The sequence below is a fragment of the Betta splendens genome, chromosome 24, assembly GCF_900634795.4.
Source record: "Betta splendens chromosome 24, fBetSpl5.4, whole genome shotgun sequence".
Taxonomy (NCBI): Eukaryota; Metazoa; Chordata; class Actinopteri; order Anabantiformes; family Osphronemidae; genus Betta; species Betta splendens.
This window is the reverse complement of record NC_040901.2, coordinates 4,986,784-5,005,076: the sequence shown is the minus strand read 5'-3', so window position 1 is coordinate 5,005,076 and position 18,293 is coordinate 4,986,784. Positions and strand designations below refer to the sequence as shown.

Genomic DNA, 18,293 nt, shown 5'->3' with positions numbered 1-18,293 from the left:
GGTGTAATATCTTCAATCTTTGTATTTCTTTCCCCAGGTGGTTTACAAGAACAACGACATCCGCCTGGAGCTGTCCCGCCTCGCTCGCATAGTGGACCCCAAGATGAAGCTCCAGGGTGACGTGGTGTTCAAATGTGAGGCCGTTCCCACCCTGGACCCCATCAACTTTGAAACCCCCGATTCCTACCTGGCCCTGCCCAAATGGAACACCAAGCGGGTGGGCTCCATCTCCTTCGACTTCCGCACGTCCGAGCCCAACGGCCTGATCCTCTTCACCCACGGGAAGCCCCAGGACCGACGGGATGCCAAGGGCCAGAAGAACAACAAGGTAGATTTCTTTGCAGTGGAGCTGCTCGACGGAGGGCTGTACCTGCTGCTGGATATGGGCTCTGGCACCATCAAGGTCAAGGCCACGCAGGCGAAGGTGAATGACGGCTCCTGGCACCACGTGGACATCCAGAGAGACGGCCGCTCAGGTGAGAAGGAAATCAACTGAAGCAACCTTTGTGCTTTTTAGACCACACAAGTCGCTAACAATAGAAGCAAAACAAAACGAACTATTGCCATTACTGTTGTTATCATCACCATGGTCTTGTGTTCACACAGAAAACATAAAAAGCATATTGCCTTTGGCTGTAAACTATTTGAATTTATGGGCAGAGCTGACAAATGGCAAACTGCTAAAAAGCAACGTTATTGCACCAAAGGAAATAAAGGTGCTGCTGTGTTGTATCCCAAAATACAAGTGAAGGATGAACCGGCTTTTACATTAGTTCTGACAGACTCATTTCTTATTGTAATGGGAAGCCTGTAATTTTGGGTGTAGCTGCAGTAACTACTGTACTAATGCTTCCAGTCACTCTACTATCAGTACTGCTAGTAATAATAATTATAACAAAGTTAGATTACATTAGTTAAATTGAAGACGTTCATTTATTACCTAGAGCCTGTGTTCACTATGTATTGACTCCATTTATTAACCGTGACAGTTATGTTGCTGCTAATAATTGTTTAGACTGGTGGAAACAAAATAACACAGTAGTAATTATTGTAGAGTTGACCCACAGCAGCCGGGTCAGTGCAACTGCACCAGAGTCAAACTTGTAGTCGTCTTACCGCTTGCTTCAGCACTTTACAGCATCATAACAACATGATGAAACTTCTTCAATATATTAATTCTAGCAGTGATTTATTGCCAGGATAAAGCCATACTTTCTCTAGATTCTAACCACTGAGCCCCCCCCTTCCTTTTGTATGTCTTCTGACCTCAAAACACGGCAAAATAAACACAAAGTATTAGAAGATTATATTAGACAAAAGGGTTAGAAACTTCTGTTGCCTTGAGCTTCAAACACAATCTTTGTATTAGGTGGGATCCTCCAGAGGACTCTGGTGTGTTAGCCGACGCCACAGCCTGTGTTATATATCAGGTTGGAACAGCCAATTTAGCCATGTGTCAGAGCTCGCCGCTTTGATTAATCACCGGCGCAGCTCCTGGTGTGATAGCGGAGCCGAAAGTAGGATTGTCATGCAGAAAGAGAGGAATGAGACAGATGTATGGATACCAGACTGAGGGATGGTGAAGCACAGCCATAATCACACTTGTGACTTGAGTAAAATGTTAAGTCACAAGTGAATTATTGTTTTTTTTTTTTCCCCATTAAGAGCTCCAGTGATGAATTCAACCATGCTACGTCAGCGTATAATAATCTGTTAATTAAAGGATCTGATATAGAATGACATCACAAACCTCTTGGGACAAAATCATTGTAGATTTAGGTTTAACGATAACTATGGTACTCCACTCAAACTCTCAGATCAACATCATGGTCACTTTATTGACATTTGGAATTTTATGAATGTATAAACATATGGTAAAATAAAATAGGCCACGCAGGAAACATAACCTTTAAATATTTCATTTGCGTAGCATCAGGAGTTTCTGTGCTTGTGTGAAGGCTGATTATTATTCTTCCTGACTTTCTCCTTGGATGCCTAAGTGTGTTGCAAAGTCAGGGTTCAGTGCATTGTTGGCTGCTAAAGATCAGTTTGCGTCTCAGACCACGTCTTGGCTGACATGTTGTGCTAGTTTTCCTCAGCCTCGTTTGCGACTGGTGTGATCGTGTACCTCCACTTTGTCAGAGCTTCTGGTTCAAACTACCAAAAGTTGTTTTTTTAAATCCGTCTGCTCTTTGATGAACAAAAATAGGGCCGTCAGTCTGCGGTAAATGTCAGTGGAGCTCTTGTTATTTCGGGAATTGAGCAGAATTCAAGTGCTGCTTTCTGGCAGTGAGCAAAATGTGGCAGGTTGCTTAACTGCTATAACATGACACTCAAATTACAGAAATACTGTACCAAGAGACTCATACAGAAGCAGATTATGTGTCATGACGACATGTAATAAAACAGAAAGTTTAAATATTTATTAATGACCTCTTTTTCTCCCAGGCATCATCTCCGTAAACAGCCAGCGGACCTCTTTTACAGCCAGCGGGGAAAATGAGATCCTGGACCTGGAGGGCGACCTGTATCTAGGCGGCCTGCCTGATAACCGGGTGGGCCTTGTGCTCCCGACCGAGCTCTGGACCGCTATGCTCAACTACGGCTACGTGGGCTGCGTGCGGGATCTGTTCATCGACGGCCGCAGCAAGGACATCCGGCAGATCGCCCAGTCCCAGAACGTGACTGGCATCAACCCTCAGTGCAACAAGGTGACGGGGAAGCAGTGCGACAGCAGCCCCTGCAAGAACAACGGGGCGTGCAAGGAGGGATGGAACCGCTTCGTCTGCGACTGCACTGGAACCGGCTTCTGGGATAGCACCTGTGAGAGAGGTGAGTTTTCAGGCAAATGGCGGAGGACGGCATGTCCTGAAAGAAAACACAGGAGCCGCATGTCTGCAAAACTGATGCCAGGAAATGTAATATGGTTGTCACCTCTTCGCTGCTGTCCTAACTATCATGTATCATGTCATGTACCCACTGCCTGCTAATGATGGCTTTCCCAAGGAACTGGACAGTGCACTGTTTGGGCAGACAGGCAGAAGTACAGTGAACAGCTCTAAAGAAAGATTTAATAGGATTTTAGTTTTGCGCCAACTGGAGTTTGGGAAGTGGGGCTTTCTCTCGTTCTGGAATGAAATTGGACTTGCTGGTTTTCCACTCATCTGGGCTTTAAGAGCTCGACCGCATTAACTTTTTATGAGGCTGCAGCGATAGGGACACTTCGGGCTTTGGGAGAGTGTGTTATTGGACTATTGTTCAGATTGTTCTTGACTTCTCCCCCGTTTTGCGGAGCTTATCGAGGTGCATAGCGCTGCATGTACCAACCTAAGAAAAGCACTCGTAGCAGAAACAGTGAGCGTATAAAGGATAGAGAACACGTTGTTACAAGCAGTAAGTGTGCCTGTAGGAGGCCGGTGGCTCGGTGGGGAAAGACAATAGGGCTCAGCTTGTGTTTCCCACTAAACCAAGCCTGCATCGGACTTGTAGGCTGATAAATGGACAATAGAGTCAGGCCGAGAACTTCAGTAGCTGCGAAGTAGCTTCTCATCTAAGCAGATTTGCCGTTTGGGAGCTGAGGCTGCCTGATTAATTTAACCTCATCCCAGCTTGACTGATGTTGTGCTGCATCTGTACCAGAAGGCAATACGGAGCTTTGATGAAAGCAGTATACTGGCTATTGGCTAACAAGCACTGACCTTCCCCACACATGAAGAAGCACCTTCCCCCGCTGCATGGAGTCACCGTCTCTTCGTCTGCCTCTCTTGTCCTCTCCTTTACCTCCCACACGCTCGTCTCCACCCGGTCGCATCCGTGCATTCAATAAGGCGTGTTGCCTCCGGGTGATAACCCATGGGACTGGCAGTCTGCCCTACAGTCATAGAGCTATAGAATAAAGTTCCAGCGCGTGTAGGAGTTGATTTTTACTCTCCAGGTGTGGTGAAATGTGCTGATGGTGCCAACGCTTTCATGGCTGAACTCATGCTTCTGGATTTGAGTTTCTTGGTTTGAATTCAAGGCGAATCCTCCCTCGGCGGGTTTTCTGTTTGAAGTTACAGTGGTAAGAAAACGTACTGCGCGTAAAGCAACAACTGCCTGGGCTTAAGAAGTGTCCATATGCTATTTCTAAGCAGCATATGACAAAATAAATTTCACAAAACCTATAAGTAAGCGTCGTTGATGCAAAAGGTTTCAGAGTAATGTCAGAGTTTGAATATTAGCCAAAGTTGGACAGCAGAGAGTCTAACGAAGGTCACTTCAAAGGCTCAGTGAGGTACAAACGCACCCAACGGCCAAAGTCTGGAGGGATTAGTGGAGCTGGTTAACATCTGTGGGAATCGTTGACTACACTCTGCTGAAACAATTTCCAACACAACCTCTTTCTATTGTATGTTCCTCCTTAATAGATATCTACAGTATGCAGATTAATCAATGAGATTGGTTGGGTTTTGTGTTTCTACCTTCATATATTAAGCCATTAAGATAAATTAAAGCTGTATGTATCTTTTGCATAATGTGACATTGCAGAGGTTGTGCTTTCTCGTATTTCATCCGCCTATTAGTCACTCATGTTGCCTTCCTGCTTATTTATGCTGGTTTGGTTGCTGTGGTTGGACAAAGCTGCTCAAACCCCCCCTTCCCACTGCATCAGTCGTCCCTATGGTGTGTTCAGCATGTGCTCTGTGGTCAGGCCTGAACTGCCTTAGCCAGAGCCACTGTCAGGGCAGAGGCACAGCAGCTCGATACCGAAGCCTTCTCAGTTTGCTGAACCCCTCACTTTATTATGTAGAGCGAGGCCGTCCACCCTATGGAGGAATCTCATCTCAGGGCTGCTTGTGTCAGCGATCTCTTTTTTTTTTTTCTCGGTCACCACCCGAAGCCCAGGTAAAGGGCTGCAAAAGAGCAGCGAGTAGTAAATTGAGAGCTCTGATTTGTGGCTCCCTCTCTTGCCACCACAGTGAGAACAGCCGCCAGTAACAATTCACAGGCTGCTTTATTGTAGCCAATTATTCTCCCCGCCGTTGCCATCGCTTTTGAAAAAGAGCTCACCTCACTCCGAGTTGAGCAGTCGGGGCTTTTCTTTCTGCCTGCAGATCCCATTTTTGACCTCTCAGCCACCGTGTGCACATGGGAGGTCACAGTGTGATGAAACTGGGGAAGACAGCATCATCTGCAAATAGCGCAAGGTCTGGATGTTGGCAAATTAAATTTACACGTATGTCTGATGTCATTATCCTTTGTTTTCCCCCAAAATATCTCACATTAACGTTCTCGGTAAAAGTCTGAAACTACTCTTTTCTTCCAAAACAAACAGCAAATCTTGAAATATCCTTTTTGCCTTATCTACCATTTCAGACTGAACACAACTATTAGTCGTGCTGCTCGAATGGTTAATTTTTTCCCCCTTCCATGCTTTTAAGCAGCCCCTGGAGCTCCCCGGTGACAATATCAAACAACCGCTGAGATGCATTCACACTCGGCGCTCAGCTATTGATCTCAAGTGCTCTATATGGTACAACAGAGGAATGTTGCCATGATGAGACAAAGGGTGGGATGATAGAGATCAGCGGTCTCCTGGGGAGCACAACAAATGTTAGGCATTTACATCACAATCATTGGCCTTTGTTGCCGACTTTGGGCTGGAATGTAAATAAGCTCTTCAAAAATCAACCTATACTTGTGTATGTGTGATGTTAACGGCTTAATTAGCTCGCAGGACGTGATTTCAGACCGGCGCTGAAGGATTGTACAGTAGCTCCCATTGGCTCCGTTTCAATATTTAAACCCTGTGTGCCTTGCTCTCGCCACCACTGTGTTGCTCCTCATCAAAGAGAATGCTCTGTAGGAAGCTGTGTGAAATTGTGTTTGACTCATTGCTACATAACAAAATATTCCCATTCATATACAGTTGCGTGCGTTGTTGATTTTTATAACGGCAGAAGACCCCAAACTGTTTCAACACATTGTTCTCTGATGATATTTTTGGATCTCAAATAATGGAACCGTCAGAAACCTCCAGATGATTTTGGCGTATTTGTACTGAGCACCGCACGTTGCTCTGTGTAATTTCTCCCCTTCCACTGGGAGCTGAAAAGCTCTCGATTTTCCTCACAGTGTTTACCGAAATGAGAATGCAACCTGACAGATATTTTAGCCTGTTTGAGGAGATCAAAGATCGTACCAGGCGACAACTAACAGGAAACAGCGCTCCTGTCTGTTCCCTGTTTTCTTGCTGGCATCGGTGCCAGCGTCAGTATACAGATGATTTCGGTCTTTTAGCTCCTGTTTTTCTTTGACTTCCTCCCTTTTTATCTTCAAATCTGTCTCCCTTTTACTCGCCCACACTTATTCTCACACATACAGTGTGTTGTTGAACCCAGCCCAAGATGCCGCGGCACCTGTGATCCGAGGTGTAGCGCGCTATCGCGAAAACAGATGTCGTGTCAGCGGGGGGTGCGGCTGCTCCGCGTGCACGTATGGATTAGGATGTAGAGAACGCGACGACTGTCACCGCTGTTTGTGTCCAAATCCACCCGCGCCGTTAGCGGCGCTCTTTTTAAAGTGAGCTAATGTGTCTGCGTGAATGTGTGAGCGTGTCCGCTGACGCGAGCCAAGCGAGCAGCGCCCGTGCCCCGTGCAGGTGTGCGATAGCAGGGCCCCGGCCCTGACGGCCCCCCCTCGCGTCTGGGTCGCGACCGGGAGCGCCGCCCTGCCAAAAACCCAGGGCTGTGATGTGAATTCAGATGGGGCAGCTTGGCTCAGTGTAACCCAGCAGACGCACAAAGCAGAGAGAAGAGACAACCCATGTGCATGTATGTGTGTGTGTAGCCAGTACGTATTGTCTTCAGCGTTGCCACCTTTAATCAGCTGATGAAGTGTAAAAAGGTTGATTTAGTATCTTAATCCTTGGTCTAATTGGGTTGATTCAGGCACGCGGGTGTAGTACTCTAAGAAGTGGTGCTAAAAAAGGATCTGCTAGTGAAATAGCCTGCAGTCAGACCCACAGAAGGCGACGACAAAAGAAGGCCATTACTCTGCTGTAATGACAACGTTTCAAGGTGGACTTCGTCCTCTCGTCTCCTTTTTGGGAGGCGGCTCGAGGCTCTGTTTCCCCTTTTGATTGCTACATCCCACTACATGAAAAGGTTAGCAAATTGTTATCCCCCACGAGGAGAGCCCCCCGTCCGGCTGCACGTCCAGGGCGTAGTCTCAACCAAGAGGTGGCGTTAATTCAACGTCCGCCATCGAGGCCCAGCGTCGTCCCGGGCCTCGAGTCAGGAAGCTGCTGCGTCACCGCGTAAGTCAGCAGGCGGCGCGTGGTGTCGGTAAACCGTGCAGATCTGCTGTGTGCGGCCGATAAAGCAGCCCAGTTAATCAGGTAAATAGGCCTGTAATGAAGTGTGTTTGTCTGACGACGCGCCGGCGTCGCCCCGTCCCTCTGAGACTCTCCTGTTTCTCTCCCTCCGCTGCATCTATACACAAACAATCCGCTGGAGACAGATTGGATTGTGTCTAATGCATATTGCATTTGGTCTGACGAGACGCCGCCACCCACGTGCAGGAAGTGCCGCGGTTTTCCCTGCTGACTGTAGGGAGGAGCAGCCATGGCTCCGGGCCTGAGCTGATGGCTGGAAGTGTGTCCGCCGCAGATCAGAGCTGACATCACTCATTATGGCACTGGCTTCGTCTTTTCTAATGATTTCACTCGAGGCAGCAGCACAAGTTAAAGTCCCGTCCTTGTATTAGTTTAATTGGATTCTTATACAAATCTAATGTGATTGGAATGTTGGGTGAAACTAGTCCAACTACTCATGTTGGTATTTAGTTAGGTGATATATATGTTCTTTCTTTTGTCATACTTCTATTTAGTCACACGTCACACACGTCCTAATTGCATTGATCACGTTGATCCCCACAAAGATAGAATCACCAGGACACGCAACGTGCAATTACCTGCCTGTTTCGCTCGGCGCTCACCCTGAAGTGGCAGCAGAAATAATAGGGTGCCACGTGGCTTTTTCCCTTTAATCACGGGTAGTAATTGCAGAACGGAGCTCGGGTGGCACCGATGCTCGTCACCTGTCCACACGGAACCTAGGCACAACGTTACATAGATTTAACTTTGCATTTTAATTGGAAAAACGTCTACTTTTGTCACGTCACATATATTTTTACAGTGTATGACAAAATGGCAACCACACAATTAAAGAGTTTTGAGCTCCGGCTCTGAGGTCGTATTTCTTTTGGGTGCTATAAAAAACAAATATAGAACTTTTGACCATTCAGCTCGCATAAAAGAGCATCACTTTCAGGTTGACTGCTGTGCTCCTGTCTACAGTGAGTATGTGCTTCACAGCGACTCACCTTTTAGCAGTTTCTTCTTCTTAAGTGTTGGCATTTGGAGGGAGCCATTATCGGCGAGCGAGATGGAATGAGATGTACAACGGCAGCCTTCCAGATCCTGCTCCGCTGTTATCATAAAGTGGATGGATACCCAAGCAGAGGAGTGGGGCTGAGGAAGCCTTTAGAAGCAGGAGAATGGTGATTAAGTGCTCGGCGCTGCCCTTAGCTCTGTCATTTGAAGTGAAAATAGTTTCATCACCGCTTCCTCCCGCTGCCGTGCAGCTGGATCTGGAGGAAACAACTGGAATTCTGCGTCCGCGATGCTGTCTTCGCCTCAGCCTCTTAGAGGGGATAATAGTGGATATAAATCCATCACAAATTCATGCCCCCCCCCCCCCCCGACTCCATTTCACCTTCGTCTTTTTTCTCGCTCTCATCTTTTCCCAGCTCCACCTCTCGCGGTAAACGGGTGATAAGCACCTTTGGCAGGACATTTATCTCGGCAGACGAAGAAAATGACACTTCAAGGTCTGCCCCGACTAACAGGCCAGTGCTTGCATACAGACACGGGAGGAATGGGGAGGCAGGGCTGTTAAAGTACACAGGGAGGGGTGGCGACAAAGAGCTACCGCCGTCTGTTGACGGTAATACATTTGAGATGAATCCTACAATAGCTCTGATCTTTGCTCTCTCTTCAGAACTGCTACTCGGTGATTTGAATATGCACCCAGGCAGACGGTGAGCGCTCAGTGGCCCTGGATGCTGTAACTGATTCGCATCATTTAGCGCATGATGCCCGCGCGGCTCACCGCAGGTGGTGGATTTGAAGCAGCAGCTGCACCTGCAGTTCCCCATTACGGCGGATCTCAGCGCGGCGCAGGCGCGCGGCGCTCGCGCTGGTTGAAGTAAGGCGCGTCGGGCCGTTTGTGGCCGGCGACACAAGGACGCGTCGCGTTCGATGCTAGACTGGGATGAATCAGCTGTCTTGTTTTTCTCCTCCGTGGAAATGTCTGCTTCTGAGCCGTGGCGAGACGAAAGCACGCCGCGTAAATGACAGGTCTGCAGCCTCACAGAAAGAGCGCAACAGCACATGTCACCATATCTCAAGCTCAATAAAGAACATTGTATATTTCATGTATATTTCCAGAAATTGTTTGACTAAATTTAGAATAACTGTCAAGGTGCTGTGACATGCTGCTTGAAATGGTTAGTAAAGGCTCAGACTGCGACAACACATGCACCTCAAAACATCTGCAGATGGATTCTGTGATAACATTCAGAAAGATTCATTCACAAATGAATTCAAAAGTATATACATAGCACTAATTTTTTCATATTCATGTTCTTATTTAAATATCTGTCTGTGCACATAACTGTACATGACTGTTTTTGTCTTGACACTACATATCTACAGTAAACCTGGCTGCTGAGATTCTGTGTGCTTCAGTTCCTGTGTGTGTGTTTGAAGTGTTCTGCAGCCTAGGGAAGCATGCTAAATTAATCCTATTTCATTTGAAGTGAAACATGGTTATATTGTGCTCACTGTGGAAAATGCCCCGGCCTGCAAGTTTTTAAAAATAATTCTCAGTCCCAGTAGGCGAGAACGGCCCCTTTGTTCGCGCCTCGTGTCATCTTTGTTCCAATTGTCTTCTAACACTTATCTGTTTCTCACTGTTTTATCATCATTGGAACATAATGACTTGGCACAATAACATAAGTATCTTCCACATTATCAAACGTGCCACATGTTTTTCAATCCAGATTCTGCGGTTGAATAATCTGCTGTGACTTTAGTTGGAATTTCTTTTCACCCTGAGATGGATTCATCCCAAATTCGCTGCTGCTCCCACTCCTCCCATCTCCATTTGCTGAGATGATGTTTTTGCAGAGAGATGGCCCTCTGTGATCGGAGGTCGTGCAGATTGAATTTTAATTCTCCTGGATGCCAGCTGTGGTAATTTCCCTGAGCACGTGCAGGAGAAATGCAGAGTGAGATGCTCCTACTGAGGAAATCTGAGCTGCCTCCATTTAAAGGTGGTGTTTCCTACTTATGGCGAGCTGACAGACGTCCTCATGCAGTGGTGCAACTCAGCTCCATAGATCCATAGAGTGCTTTAAAACAAAAGGGGGGCTGTAGCAGTGGGAGGGACGGAGGGAGAGGTATTGACAGAGAGGCAGTGGAGGGAAGATGGAGATTTGTTTGACAGTGTTTACACAGGAGTAGAACAGATCCTTCCGCACTTTAAAAACGATTCTGCTCGTTTCCATTTTTTTGGCTGCTTAGAACATTATGCCGTTGCTCCCTAATCCCCATTTGTAATTAAATGCGTGCTTTGGTGCTGCGCTGGGTTACGTAAGCCCTGACTTCTCACGGTGGCACATTACGCAGAATAGTAGCGGGTGGGGACGCGCTGCATCCGTCTTGCGTCTCGTTTCAGCCGGTGCACACTCTCCTTCGCACCTTTACACACACACACACACACACACACACACACACACACACACACACACACACACACACACACACACACACACACTCGCAGCCAGAGCACGAGAGAGTCTGAGGGAGAACACACAGAGGAAATCAGGCTTTCAGTGTTCGGCCATCTGAGAAATTGACAAGTCTCCAAACCCCTCGCAGCAGCAGGGAGGAGGCTTCCCAGAGAGACTAACTGATTTTTAGGATAAGTACAGTAGGAGTGAGGAGCAGCACTTTGCTGGGATTGTACCACCTCATCTCTTGGGTTTACAGTTTTATTTGTAATAGAATATTGGATTAAATAGCTTGGAATAACATATTCTCGCAGTTTTCCACTGCCCTGACTGTTTAGTTTCTTTGCTAATGCATAGTTAGGGCCGTCTTTGTTACATGTAGTTTCTTTGTTATTTTTCTCTATCCGTGACTCCACCCTGTGCTCTTTTAACAAATCTAATGAGAAGCTGGCACCGACAGCAGCTGGCTCTCTTGGACTGTGCTGCCACCTGATGGTGCCGAGCTTCACTGGTTACGTGCGCATATACTGTGTGTATGTTATCTGTGACAGTGCTGGGTTTGTGGAAGGGCGATAAAGTATCAATAGCTTCCAATCGTTCTGTGTGTTTTACTGTTTCACATTGACTCATACTCATCATCTTTGGTGCCTGGAGATCCCCTTAAAGTTGAGCATTTATAATATGGCTCATTGCACGACACACTAGTATTACAGTAGGTGCAGGTATGTTTGCTGATATATAGGCCCCCATGCACAACCAAGGTCAAAGCCATGAATCAATCAAGACCTTAAGATGAAGTAGGAAACATAGTGTCCTTCATTTCACTAGGTTTACGGTGAGTGTGTACGTTGTGATCATTGGTGCTTTGCTCTGTTAACTAGATTTTTTTATTTATATTTTTGGAACACCATTTTCTATATTTCTCAACGATTCCAGACTTCCTTTCCTCCAAATGACTAATTGTTGCTTAAGTGAAGCGGGCACATGCTGGGGCAGAAGTCTATTCATTTACACACACATGCAGTACAGTACAGTAAATATGTTTGTAGCTACCAAGGCCTAAGCAGCAGTTTCACAGCCGTAAATCAGCTCAAACTGTCATTAGTCATAATTTTAACATCCTTCGGGTCGAATACGGCCACTTGGCTTTGAATAATCCATCTTCCGGTGGACTACGCGACGGACTGTTGAGGAATGCCGTTGGGTGATTTTTACCAAATGTGGATTTAAGCCAGCAGCACCACGGGAAACGACTAAGTCCCCGGGACGCTGTGGCCTGAATTACAGCGAGAAGAAATAGTCCAGTGGGATGTCCATTTCAAAAGCATTCTCCAAATTTAATATGCACAAGCTTGTTTCAGTGCCGATTATATCTGTCACATGTTGATAAAGCTCCCCGGATTTACCTCATCCCCGTGTAAAGCCTATTCATACGCCCGGCGTGCAAAACCACTTACTATTTCATATTGACGCCGCACTAGCCCTTGTGATTTTTGATAGCCTGATAAATTCATCTCGGCCCGCTTAGGTTGATTTAGTAATCCCTCCGTGTACTGACCTCTGTCTGCGTTTTACAGTCAGAAGGGGGACATCGCTCCTCGAAATCCTAAACATGTACGATTTGCTAAATCTGAAGGGCAGCGTTCCCCCGAGTAAAGTTTTAGGATGAATTAGAACGGACGAAGAAAGGGACAAACGCGCATTAGAAGGACATCGTCACGATCTGAGCCAGGTTTGCAGTTTATTTCTGTATCTGGGTGAATTAACAGATTAAACTGATCCATATCGTGTGTGCCTGTGTGCACTGTCGTTTCTGCTGTGTGGACTTTCCATCGTGCTGCAGCAGCCTGGAACATGAGTGAACCCACGGCTGGCTACGTCGGGTCGGCACCAGTTGATTTACAAGCTACTTTAGGCTGTTAGCACTTGAGCTAACAATGTACTGATAACATTAGAGGCATGACTAATTGTGTTAAGCTGCGTCTCTTTAGGGGGGTGTGAAGGTGTTGTGTTGCCTCCTGGGTTCAATTCCAGGGTCACTCAGGTGTTTAACTACATATGCTCATCCTGTGATATACTATTGACCTGTTTGGCGTTTGCCCCGCCTCCCGACTGATTGACAGGTGGAACAGGCTGCAGCATTCATGTACCTGCAAGGCCAAAGGAAGCGTGCTTTAGCTGCGTTCAGGATGCACGTGTGCCGCTTGAGTGCTGTATTTTTAGAACGCTTGGATTATTCAAATTACAGCCGTCTGTGGGGATATTTTGGGTTCAGTACCGTTCCTGCTTTGTAGACGCCATTTGCTTTTGTGCGTGCGCGTTATTGTGCAGTCGTGTCTTCACGTGATTGGGATTATGACTGCGACACACCGTGCACAGAAGCATGTGTATAATTGATCCACGCGCGCCCTCCGACGCCGTCCTCATCCCCGCCGTCGGCACGAGGACGCGCCGTTTGAACTTTAACGGCTCCCGACGGCAGCCGCCCGATTGGGCCGCGCCAGCGCGTTTGCGTGCACGGCGGCGGAGTCGCGAGGCGTTCACATGAAACGGCACAATGACAGCCGAGGCCCTCGCCGCTTTGTTTATCAAAACAAAGGCTTGTCACTCTGTTAGGCAAGGGAAGATTAGATAATCCTACACAGTTCCAGCCGAGGCGAGTAAATAATGGGAACAGTGAGAGAGAAGGAAAACAGATTTCAGGACTGCATTTAGTGCGTGTGCGTGTGTGTGCGCGTGTTCGTGTGTGTGTGTGCGTGTTTCTGTACGTGTTGGAGAGATGTGACTAGCATACTCCCTCCTCTATATCCTGAGTATTTGTAAAGCTTCTCACTTAATAGCTTTCCTCCTCCTCCGTCCTTTGCTTCAATTGGACTGGTAATTATGTAAAGTGTGGGGCTTGGTGGAAAACACACACACACACACACACACACACACACACACACACACACACACACACACACACACACACACACACACACACACCACTGCACAGACTGACAAGTAGCAGCTTAATTACCATCTAAAATGACATCCTCATTGGGGCTGATATCTCTCTTAAGCAATACCAAGTAACAGAAGAGCACATGTGTGCGTGTGGGGGGGTTCTTAGATGTCGTGCTGTGCAGCCATACAACTCAAAGCCGTATTTGCATGGAGTGCATTCACCTGCAGGATCCTGCCAAGGCCCATTATTAGCTCTACATCGCACATGAATGACTATAATCACAGCGGCCGTATTCACTTTTAGCACAGCCTGATGTTTGTTCTCCATGAAGTGGTGTTTGTTTCAGCCGCTTTCATGCTTTTACACATCTGCCATCGCTATGGCAACTGTCATTTAACCTTTCGGGCCACCTTACCTTAACTCTGACATACCATTGGACCTGAATACGTGAGCAGGTGAAGACTCCAGAGCCCAGCAGCATCCATGCTGTTTTTTAACCAGACCATTCATATACAGTAAGCCTGCATGAATTTTTAGTTTGGTTCAATTCAGTGACTCAGAAAGTAGGAATGGCAGAAGAAGATGAGACTCTGACGAAACCAACATCTGAAAATCTAAGGAGTAGTAAGAGAAGCTGCAGCGCTTTGCAGAGGAGATGAGAAGTGCACAGTAAGGGGATGCGTCTCTACGGATTCACACGCATGTGATGGATCTCACGCTGCAAGAAGCTGTGGGAACCTCTGTTAATTTTAAATGACTGGTTCAGCCAGCTTTTAAGCTGCTCACACATGCTGAACACAATTCTGCATCAAACAGAGTGAGGCCAAGGTGCTTTGTTACACAGTGTGTCCCATTCAGTTGTAGCAGGAGCAGGACACCAGTGTGAACCTGGAAACCAGGACACTGCTGAGGGGAGTCAAGTCTACGGCTCTGGCTCCGGCTGGTGTGTCTGTGTCACAGGCCTCCAAACACTGACTCTGATCCCTTATTTACAATAGCTGTTTGCATTATGTGTGTATTTAGAAGTTATTATTAGTATTTTTGAATTGGCAACTATTTAGTAGTATGTCCTTTTTCCTTATTTGAAAATTTAAATTTCTTTATTAATATTTTGTATTACAGTACTGTTCTCATTTCAAAGTAAAATAGGAGAAGAAATAGGAGGCAGAGAGTGAATCTGCTCTGGTTCGACTCAGCCTCCTCTTTCCTTTGAACCTCCTCTCAGTGCTTAATGAAGCAGATAGAAAATCTGTTTCCTCACTTACTTATTTTGTGTTTTGGAATTCTGCCACTTAAAACAGAGAGGCACACAGTGGCAATAAAAATAATTAAATATAGCACGTAGTTACCCAGTAATAATAAATAAGACTTATAGTAAATACAGCACAGTTTATCCCAGCTGAGATTGACTGATGACAGTCACACATGAAGGCCACAAAATGCTGACACTTGACACACGTCATGATTTGTTTGGTTACAGCTGAATACGTGCTAGACTAAAGCTGAGTGGCTGTGGACTCTGTATCCGCCGCGTTCATTACTATTTATTAAAGCATTTCCATTACTTCCTTTCAACTGCTGTCACACTGGAGCATGTTCCTGCCACCTGTTGGTTTTAAGTGGGCCTGTGAAGTGGAGACAGACTGGAAAATTAAAAAATAAAAGTCTTTTCTAGTTTAGAAAAGAAGCCAGTTACTCATTTTTGCTGTTCATGTGACAAACCCGTCTTAAAAATATTTCAATAGAGACTCAATGTCAAATCCTCACAGCCGCAAATATCCAGAGTGATTTCCAGAAATGCCTTTCCGTATGCACTGTGCCGCCATCTGTTCTCCTGTCCTTACTCCAGTTTTCTAAACTGCACATCGTCAGGGTTTTGTTTTCCCTTCTGCTGTGAGTCAGGGACCCGACCTGGATCCCGGATCAATACATGCCTCAGCTAGTTAGTGAGCCTGTCTGCGGTGCATGCACATGAGTGTGTGTGTTTGTTTTTTTATGAAGTTGTGCACAGGATCAAAAAAAAAAAAATAGGGAGGCAGCCGGTTCAATTTCAAATTGAGTAGAACAATTGTGAGCCATGGTTTCATTACGCTCCAGGCGTCGGTAGCCACACAGTCGACAGCTTGGTCGTAAGAATGGATTTTTACGACGGCCCTGAAAGCCTCACGCGCAAACACGAACGTTACAGCAGAGCACCGCTCGGCGAGATGAATGGTTCACTGATGTCTGGCTGCGTCTGTGCGACTCTGGGAGGATCTCGCATGAACTCTGACATTCGCACGGGGCAAAATCCAGCAGCGCTTCTAAGGCGTCAGCGCTTGCATCACTTAACATTGTTCTTTTATGACTCTTTTACTCATCCAGCGTGTGACATGCGACGTTGCATCACTTACAGCAGCAAGCTCTCTGTTGCGAGGCGTTCCAGAGGCGCTCGCCTGCACCCTCGGCGCTCTTTCCCCAGACGCAGCCAAACGCTGGTGCATTTCGGAGGCCACGGGGCTTTTTCTTTTTAAAGCTGAGGTGTCAAAACAGGTATTTCATGGTTGGGTACCTTTTTTAATCTGTCTCTCCCTCCCCCAAGAGCCTTCCAGTCTGCTGACAGTCTCCTATGCCGCGCTCTCAGGGTGTCTCCTCCATTTCCTGCTCATAAGGAGGGAACAGAACAGTCCGTCCCAGCAGCGTCCGAACCTTAATGATCTATGGGTCCGTTTTGCCTCGGCTCCCCCCCGCACGCGTTGTGTTGTTCCCTGTGCAAGGACTAATGTCTCAGCAAAGGAGGAGCGCGGCTGTGCTGCACTGTATCCGACGCTTATTCCACATTTGCACAACAAGATTTCGCTATTAGACTAAAGACACCGGGCGACATCCGCGGAGGGGAGTTGCCAGCGAGAGGACGATGTAGCGTGATGATTTAATTTTCTGCACGCTGAGCAGTGGGAGCGTGAGCTCCCAGACACTCGCCCGTCGCCCCGCGAATGATGAATCGAGCCGCAACAAGGCCCGTGGGACGCGTCCGTGCGCCTTCTCCCATTGATAAAATATACGCGTGTAACACCCCTCGTTCCTCCCCCCCCTTTAGAGTCCTCCATCCTGTCCTACGACGGCAGCATGTACATGAAGGTGGTGATGCCCAACGCCATGCACACGGAGGCGGAGGACGTGTCCCTGCGCTTCATGTCCCAGCGGGCGTTCGGCCTGCTCATGGCCGCCACGTCGCGAGAGTCCGCCGACACGCTAAGGCTGGAGCTGGACAGCGGGCGGGTCAAGCTGACGGTCAACCTAGGTATCGTATAAGCCGCCCCAACGCTGGGAGAGGCCTCGGTGTTGCCTTTTTTTTTCTTTTGGACCCGATGACACTTACTAAACCAGTCTTCGTACTGTAGTTTGTCTTTGCATGCTTTGCCTGAACTGTAAGTTTTTCCGCCTTGATGCTTAGACGTCTTTGTAGAAATATATATATATATATATCCATCAATCTAACACTTACTGTAAGTAATCCATGCTCTGCAGCACATCTTTTGAACGGATCATTTTAGCCATTCTCATTTTGTCTACAGATAGATTTTATTCTCTATTATTTATATATCATTGTTATAAATATCAGACATTACCTAGATAGGAACATTTTATTCGCCCATCTGTTCATTGTGGCAGGTAAGGGTTTGTACATGCACTGATCTATGCACTCTCACCATGTGGGTCTGTTTCCGTGGTGTCTTTATTTTTGGTCTTTTCTCATGATAGCAGGTTCCATGTCCCTCTCCGTCCATTAGTTACCCTCGGTGTAGCCGGCATCTCCCATGCCTTGTTCAAAGATGGCACTCACCCCTTCAAAGGCCCCGAGCCTGCGGCCCGTCAGGCAAACAGCTCGACGCCACAGCAACCAGTGCGCCTGCAGATGGTGCCCTAAGTGGTGCATTTAAGCAGAGTGCAGGCCTGTTTAGCAGCGAGCCTAGAAAAGAAGCTCTAATGTTAAACAGAAGGTCACATAAATATGTAATGTAGCCTTACTCTGTTCCCACACGTGCTAAAAACGAGGAAATACTGTAGCTTTAGTCCGTTCAGTAGGCTTTTTATGCACACATACATTTCATAGAAATATGAATTCAAACCCAACACGTCTGATTCATTGAGTTCTATATTCTGCAAGTCAGACAGAACCTTCTGAAGAGCAGGTCTGTCGGCCTCTGTTCGGTGTTGGTGCTCGTGGCTCGAGGCTGTTTGCTCCACTTTTCTGCTGCGGTTGATGGCACATGACCAACCTGGTCACATGGATTTCAACCAGCACCTGACGAACCCAAGCTTAATGCAATCAGTAAAGACTGATATTGTAATGAAGGCTAAAATGTGAAGACAATTAAATGAGAACATTGCAACATATATAGTTCATTGTTGGTTGTAGTGCACCTGTTTGGCTCCAGTTGCTGGGTTGAAAAATCGATGTGGCCATCCTGTTGCAAGCGACCATTTTGAAACTACTATTGGAAAAATAATCTAAATAAATTGTAGA

At 46.9% G+C, this 18,293-nt stretch overlaps 1 protein-coding gene across 22 annotated transcripts in view; it reads left to right on the top strand.

Annotated features, from left to right (window-relative positions):
• The window catches only part of nrxn3b (neurexin 3b), a 202,895-nt gene that overhangs the window by 59,649 nt on the left and 124,953 nt on the right, over positions 1–18,293 (top strand). For all 22 annotated transcript variants that reach the window (XM_029140711.3, XM_029140715.3, XM_029140704.3 and 19 more), the window contains 3 exons: positions 38–476; positions 2,449–2,832; positions 16,863–17,066. In XM_029140711.3, the coding sequence (XP_028996544.1) occupies positions 38–476; positions 2,449–2,832; positions 16,863–17,066 (1,027 nt within the window). The remainder of the gene's footprint in view (positions 1–37; positions 477–2,448; positions 2,833–16,862; positions 17,067–18,293) is intronic.